The sequence below is a fragment of the Entamoeba dispar genome, genomic scaffold (assembly GCF_000209125.1).
Source record: "Entamoeba dispar SAW760 scf_1105229458895 genomic scaffold, whole genome shotgun sequence".
Lineage (NCBI taxonomy): Eukaryota > Evosea > Mastigamoebida > Endamoebidae > Entamoeba > Entamoeba dispar.
This window is the reverse complement of record NW_001853421.1, coordinates 998-7,051: the sequence shown is the minus strand read 5'-3', so window position 1 is coordinate 7,051 and position 6,054 is coordinate 998. Positions and strand designations below refer to the sequence as shown.

The following is a 6,054-nucleotide window of genomic DNA, read 5'->3' as shown; positions in this document are numbered from 1 at the left end:
AAAGAAATAAAAAAATAAAATATAATAAACATAAAATAATAAAAGAATAATAAGAAAAGATAAAATAAATAATAAAAATAAATAAATAATAAAATAATAAACATAATATTTATATTAATAAAATACTAATTAATATAATTAATAAAATCAAATATAACATAATATAAATAATAAATATGATAAATAAGAATAAAATAAACACAAAAATAAGAAATAAAATAAATAACAAAAATACAAAAACAAATATATTCAAATAAAAATGAAATAATATAAAAAAGAAAAGAAGAAAAAGATAATATATAATCAATTATAAATGTCATATGATTATTATACAATATGTAATATATGATAAATAATAATTTCATATGATATAGATAGAAGATATAAAAAATAAATAAATAATAATAAATGATAAAGAAATAATAAGAGAAATGATATAATAATAAATAAAATATATAAATGAAATAATAAATAAAATCAATATAATATAAATAATAATAAATATAAAGAGAAAATAGATATAAAATATAAAAATATAATAAAAATGAAAATAAGATAAAGAAATATATTAATATATAATAAATTAAATATAAATAGAAGTGTATTAATATATAAAATAAAATATAAATAATAAGAATATCAAACTAATAAAATATGATAAATATAATAATAAAGAGATAATATGATGATATATATATAATACAATAATAGAAATAAATATAATAATAAAATATATAAATATATAAAAATAAAATACATAAATAACATTAATAACATAATAATAAAAATGTATAATTACATTGAATCAAATATCATTTCTGAATCATTTATATTTCATAACAATTTACCATAAAATGATATAAAATATAGACAAATATAAATGAATATAGAATGAGTATTTAATTTACTTTTTTATTTTTTATTTTTTTTTAGGAGCAAAATAATAAAAACTATTATTTTATTGATGCAAAATATTTTGCCCTTTTCTTTTTGGGGTTTTTTATTTAGATGCATTATTTCTTTGCTTATTTTGGTTCCCTATTCTTCATAATGACGTTTTCTATTTCTTTTTCTTCTGATATCTCTATCTTTGATTTTTCTTTTATTGTTTCCATCTTATCATTCTCTTCTATCTGTTTCTCAATTTATCTTCTAATTCCTTGCTTTTTCTTTTTTCTATTTCTTTGTCTTTCTTTTTAATTTCTTTTTGTTCTTTAATCTTTGTTATTTCTTTTTCTTATTGTTTGATCTTATCTTTTGTTTTATTGTTTTCTTCTTCTTGTTTATTTCTCTTACTTCTTTCTTTAATCTATTAGTTTCTTCTTCCTTTTCTTTTATTTCTCTAAATTCTCTTTCAATGTTCGTCTTTGTTCTTCTTTCTGACAGACTACAATCTAATGTTTACTATTCATTCTTTATATTTCTTTATCTTCTTTTCTTCTCTCTTTTCATTATTTCTTCTTTCTTTTGTTTTTGTATTTCTCTATTTCTTCTATTTTTCTTTCATTTTCTTTTATATTCTATTTGATTTTATTCTTTCACTTTTTCATATCTTTTTATTATTTATTTCTTCTCTTCTTTTATATCTTTTCTTGTTCTTGTATTGTTCCTTCTTTTCTTCAATTTTTATGGATATTTCTTCTTGTTCTTCTTCTTTATTAATTAGTTTCTCTTTCACTATCTTTTTTATCTTTTCAAATCTCTTCATCATTTCTTGTATTATTTTCTTATTTTCTTTTGTCTTTCATTGTCTTTTCTTGTAATATCTTTTACATTATTTATTCTCAGAATAATATTGATTAAACATTTTACTTGAATTATGGTATTTGTGTTATAATAATTACTTTTCTTTTATTATAACTGTGATTATTTGAAATGTACTATTGTATTTATAAATATGATAATTAATATTAGAGTAATATGTTATTATTTTGTTGATAATGATTATATTTATATCCTTGATAATATCTTCTAAATCTATTTGTTGGTGCATATTATTTATATTTAATTTTCATGAGATTCTTGTGCTATAGAAATAGATCTTATAAATATAAAAGAAGAATAAATAAAATACAAAAAAAAAGAAATAAATAAAAGAACAAAAGACAAACAAAATATAATAAATTTGAATAGATTTGAATAATTATAATTTTTGAAAGAAAAGAAATAAATAATGAATAAACGATATAAAGAAAGATATAAAAGATAAGAAATATCATAAAATTGAAAAAAAAAACAAAGAAATAATAATAAAAATAATAAAGAGTAAATAATAAATAAAAGAATAAAATATAAAGAAAAAGGTAATAAGAACAAGAATAATTTTAAGAATAAATTATTAAAAATTAAAATAAATAAAATAAAGAAAAGTAAGATAGTTATAATAATAATAAAAAATAAGAAGGCCCCGTAGCACAGTCGGTAGTGCATCGTACTTATAGGAAAGAGAAATGCGAGGGTCGCGGGTTCGATCCCCGCCGGGACCATTTTTCTTTTTTTTATTTTATTAATTAATATTATTAAATATAAAATACAATCTAAAAATTGATTATCATATTAAATCAAAATATAATAATTACAATTATGTACAGACTAATTAAATTAAAAATTATTATGAACTAATTAATGATAAAAGAAGTTATAATTATAAAATTAATCATTGTAGATAAATAAATTAATTAATATATTTTTCAATATTATACTTCATCTTATTGTTATAAATTGATAGCATCAGTAATAATTAAAATTATATGATTTAATATAATAAAATATTGATATATAAAACAAATGATAATATATAATTACAAATAATACTATTATTTCTTATTTATTATTAACATTTTAGAATAAAATATTTATTCAATTATTATTTATATTAAATATTTTCAATTAACTATATTAATTATTTTTGATTATCTAAAAATAATACTTTCAATTAATCATACAATTTTATAACTACTTTTAATTTTCATTTAATATAATTATATTTCTCTTTTTTTTATCTTAATGTTTATATATTATTATTACTTTTTAATAAACATTCAATTCATAAATATAAATCATAATTTAATTTTAGATAATAATTTAATATTTCATAAACAATATTAATATACTTTGTCTAAATTATTTGATGATAATATATAATAAAAATAAATACTTTTTCTAATGAAATAAAATTAAATTATTTAATTTTAAATTCAATACAAATATATTAATAATATTAATATTTAGAAAATTATAAACATACAAAATGAATAATTAAATACATATAATATTTTATAAAGAAAATTAAAATATATAATAAAAATATAATACAAAATTTATTATTGATTAACTTATTATATTTAAAATTAATTATTCTTAAATTTTATATTTTCTAAATTCTCTTATTTATTCAATTCAAAAAGTGTCAAAATGAATAATATATTAAATATTATTATATAAAATAAAATTATTAAATAACAATACATTAATTAATAAATAAATTTTAATAAATCATTCATTGTATATAATTGATTATTAAATAAAAAAGAATATTTTGATATATCTAAAAATCAATAAAAATAAATCAAATCTATCAAAAAATAAAAATATATAATATTTTAAATAAAATAAACAATAAAAAAGATAATTTATAAAATTATCTTTAATATTACAATGAAAAAAGATTAAATTATTAAATAAATTTAATTAATACTTCTAAAATATTTAATATTTAATTCTTATTCTATTTTTTATTCATTAATTTAATATTATATAAATGAAATACTTTTACTAAATTTATTATATAATTAATTTTGTTAATAAATTTAATTTTCATTTAATATTTTCAATTAATAATAAAATTCTTTATTATTATATTTAAATAAATTTAAATTTATTATATTTATAATATTATTAACAAATTATTTAATATAATAATCATATAAATTATATAATTAATGTTTATTAACAATCAATTCATATATGAATTATTAAATTATATTTATTAGATTAATATAATAGTATTAAATGATTAATATTCTTATAAAAGAATGAAAATTTAATAAATTAATAATAATAAATTTAATTAATTAAATTAAATTATAAAATAAATTATTAATATGAATACAAATATTTTATAATAACAATTTAATTATTATTCTTCTTAGTTTATATATTTATTTAAAATTTTATTTACTTTTATTATTTTTATTTCAATTTTTTATTATTATATTAACCATTTTTTTAATTAATTCATTAAATTATTTTTTTATTAATTTTTACATGTTCTCTTTTGCTTGTTTATTTAATCAACTTCTTCAATTGTTGGTCCTTTATTATTATTTTCTTTTTCTGTATTTCTTCCTCCTGTAAATTCATTACTTCCTCTTCCTTGATATATTTTTGAATAAATTCTTCCTATTTCTTTTTCCATTTCTTCTTTTTTCTTCTCATATTCTTCTTTACTTCCATTTTGATTATTATCAATCCATCTTAAATTCTTTTCTATTATTTCTTCTGCTTTCTTTTTATCTTCTGAACTTATTTTATCTCCCATTTCTTTAATCCTATTCTTCATTGAATAACACATATTTTCTATTTGATTCTTTGTTTCTATTCGTGCTTTATTCTCATCATCTTCTGCTTTATATTTCTCTGCTTCTCTTATCATTTTATCAATCTCTTCTTTACTTAATCTTCCTTTATCATTTGTAATAGTAATTTTATTCTTCTTTCCTATAGTTTTATCTTCTGCTGTTACATTTAATATTCCATTTGCATCAATATCAAATGTAACTTCTATCAGGAACCAAAACAGGCAAAGAAATAATGCATCTAAATAAAAAAACTCCAAAAAGAAAAAGGAGTAAAATATTTTGCATCAATAAAACAATATTAATTATTTTTGTATCAATAAATAAACGCTTTTTATTTCATATTTCTAATTTCTGTAATAAAAATACCACCTTTATTTCATCCTTCTTTTCATCATTTATTATCTCTTTTTGATTACTCCTTTTTATGTTCTTTCTTTTTATATTCTCAACTTTCTACTTTTATTCTTTTCATCTTCTTCTACTTCCTAATTTCACTTTTTTCTTTTATACCCTTCTTTCTCTTCCTTTTTTCTCTTTATTATTTCCTTTTTTCGTTACCTTTTTTATATAATATTTTATTTTTCCTTCTTTCTTTTCATTTTGTCTACTTGTACTATTATTTATCATTGAACTATTAGGTAAATATTTGACATAATTGTATAAATTTATATAGTTATCAATCATCCATTTTTGTTTATTATTCTCTTTATTAAATTCTTCTATAGATTTAATATCTTTCTCATTCTTTCTTCTTTTTATTTTATTATATAATAATCTCAAATTTATATATTCTTTTATATTTCTATTATTTTACATTTTTTCTTCTTTTAGTATTTCATTTGTACAATATCGGTCAGAAATTATGCATTTTATTCGTATTCATAATTATATTATTATAATGATTTGTGATGTTGTTCATTATTTCATAATTGTTGTCTAAATGTAATGAATGTATTCATTGTTTGTTTAAAACATAGTGTTTATGATTGTTAGATCATTGAAATGAATTATCATATTGCAAATTAATTCTTGTTAAATGTTTAAAAGGTAAAAAATAGTAGAAAATATTATTAGATGAAAATATTTGTGATTAAATATGAGAAGAAGATATTTGTATATTATTAGTTCTATCTTTCTAATTCGATTTCTGTATTAAATGAATATATCTGTTGATGAAATTGAAATAAAATAAAATAAATATAAAAAGAAAATGATAAAAGAAAGAATAAAGAAAATAATAAGAAAATAAATATAATGATTAATGATAAAATTAATGAGTTATTATCATGAATGAAAGTTGAAGATGAACATTAAATTCATTATTATTATTTATAAATGTTTAATTTATAATACATATTAATAGTCATTCTTCATTCTGTATTAGTGTGTTGATGTTTAAATTATTCAATTTGTTATTATCATATCATCATTTCATTGAAACTTCTTATTTATTATCTTTTTATTTGTTTCATCA

General features: G+C 15.5%; 1 protein-coding gene across 1 annotated transcript, besides 34 other annotated features; it reads right to left on the bottom strand.

Annotated features, from left to right (window-relative positions):
• Nucleotides 1–4: 4 nt before the first annotated feature.
• Nucleotides 5–97: a microsatellite.
• A 2-nt stretch (nucleotides 98–99) lies between these two features.
• Nucleotides 100–163: a microsatellite.
• Nucleotides 164–265: a microsatellite.
• Nucleotides 266–292: 27 nt separating this feature from the next.
• Nucleotides 293–362: a sequence feature (AT_rich).
• Nucleotides 363–386: 24 nt separating this feature from the next.
• Nucleotides 387–554: a microsatellite.
• An 8-nt stretch (nucleotides 555–562) lies between these two features.
• Nucleotides 563–706: a microsatellite.
• Nucleotides 707–789: a microsatellite.
• Nucleotides 790–896: 107 nt separating this feature from the next.
• Nucleotides 897–932: a sequence feature (AT_rich).
• A 124-nt stretch (nucleotides 933–1,056) lies between these two features.
• Nucleotides 1,057–1,239: a microsatellite.
• Nucleotides 1,157–1,340: a microsatellite.
• An 80-nt stretch (nucleotides 1,341–1,420) lies between these two features.
• Nucleotides 1,421–1,600: a microsatellite.
• Nucleotides 1,601–1,610: 10 nt separating this feature from the next.
• Nucleotides 1,611–1,771: a microsatellite.
• Nucleotides 1,772–1,886: 115 nt separating this feature from the next.
• Nucleotides 1,887–1,956: a sequence feature (AT_rich).
• A 35-nt stretch (nucleotides 1,957–1,991) lies between these two features.
• Nucleotides 1,992–2,012: a sequence feature (AT_rich).
• A 32-nt stretch (nucleotides 2,013–2,044) lies between these two features.
• Nucleotides 2,045–2,215: a microsatellite.
• Nucleotides 2,216–2,217: 2 nt separating this feature from the next.
• Nucleotides 2,218–2,355: a microsatellite.
• Nucleotides 2,356–2,378: 23 nt separating this feature from the next.
• Nucleotides 2,379–2,400: a sequence feature (AT_rich).
• A 92-nt stretch (nucleotides 2,401–2,492) lies between these two features.
• Nucleotides 2,493–2,615: a sequence feature (AT_rich).
• Nucleotides 2,616–2,638: 23 nt separating this feature from the next.
• Nucleotides 2,639–2,928: a sequence feature (AT_rich).
• A 19-nt stretch (nucleotides 2,929–2,947) lies between these two features.
• Nucleotides 2,948–3,031: a microsatellite.
• Nucleotides 3,032–3,076: 45 nt separating this feature from the next.
• Nucleotides 3,077–3,376: a sequence feature (AT_rich).
• Nucleotides 3,377–3,417: 41 nt separating this feature from the next.
• Nucleotides 3,418–3,448: a sequence feature (AT_rich).
• Nucleotides 3,449–3,631: a microsatellite.
• Nucleotides 3,632–3,713: a sequence feature (AT_rich).
• Nucleotides 3,714–3,889: a microsatellite.
• Nucleotides 3,854–4,008: a microsatellite.
• Nucleotides 3,897–4,082: a microsatellite.
• Nucleotides 4,083–4,127: a sequence feature (AT_rich).
• Nucleotides 4,128–4,129: 2 nt separating this feature from the next.
• Nucleotides 4,130–4,291: a microsatellite.
• EDI_227270 (heat shock 70 kDa protein, putative) lies at nucleotides 4,289–4,654 on the bottom strand (the record flags this gene model as incomplete). Its single annotated transcript, XM_001735106.1, has 1 exon — nucleotides 4,289–4,654. One exon carries the CDS (start codon nucleotides 4,652–4,654, stop codon nucleotides 4,289–4,291), a length of 366 nt encoding a protein of 121 aa, XP_001735158.1.
• Nucleotides 4,396–4,546: a microsatellite.
• A 346-nt stretch (nucleotides 4,655–5,000) lies between the features above and the next one.
• Nucleotides 5,001–5,181: a microsatellite.
• Nucleotides 5,182–5,332: 151 nt separating this feature from the next.
• Nucleotides 5,333–5,401: a sequence feature (AT_rich).
• A 360-nt stretch (nucleotides 5,402–5,761) lies between these two features.
• Nucleotides 5,762–5,830: a microsatellite.
• Nucleotides 5,831–5,889: 59 nt separating this feature from the next.
• Nucleotides 5,890–5,942: a sequence feature (AT_rich).
• The last annotated feature ends 112 nt before the right edge of the window (nucleotides 5,943–6,054 follow it).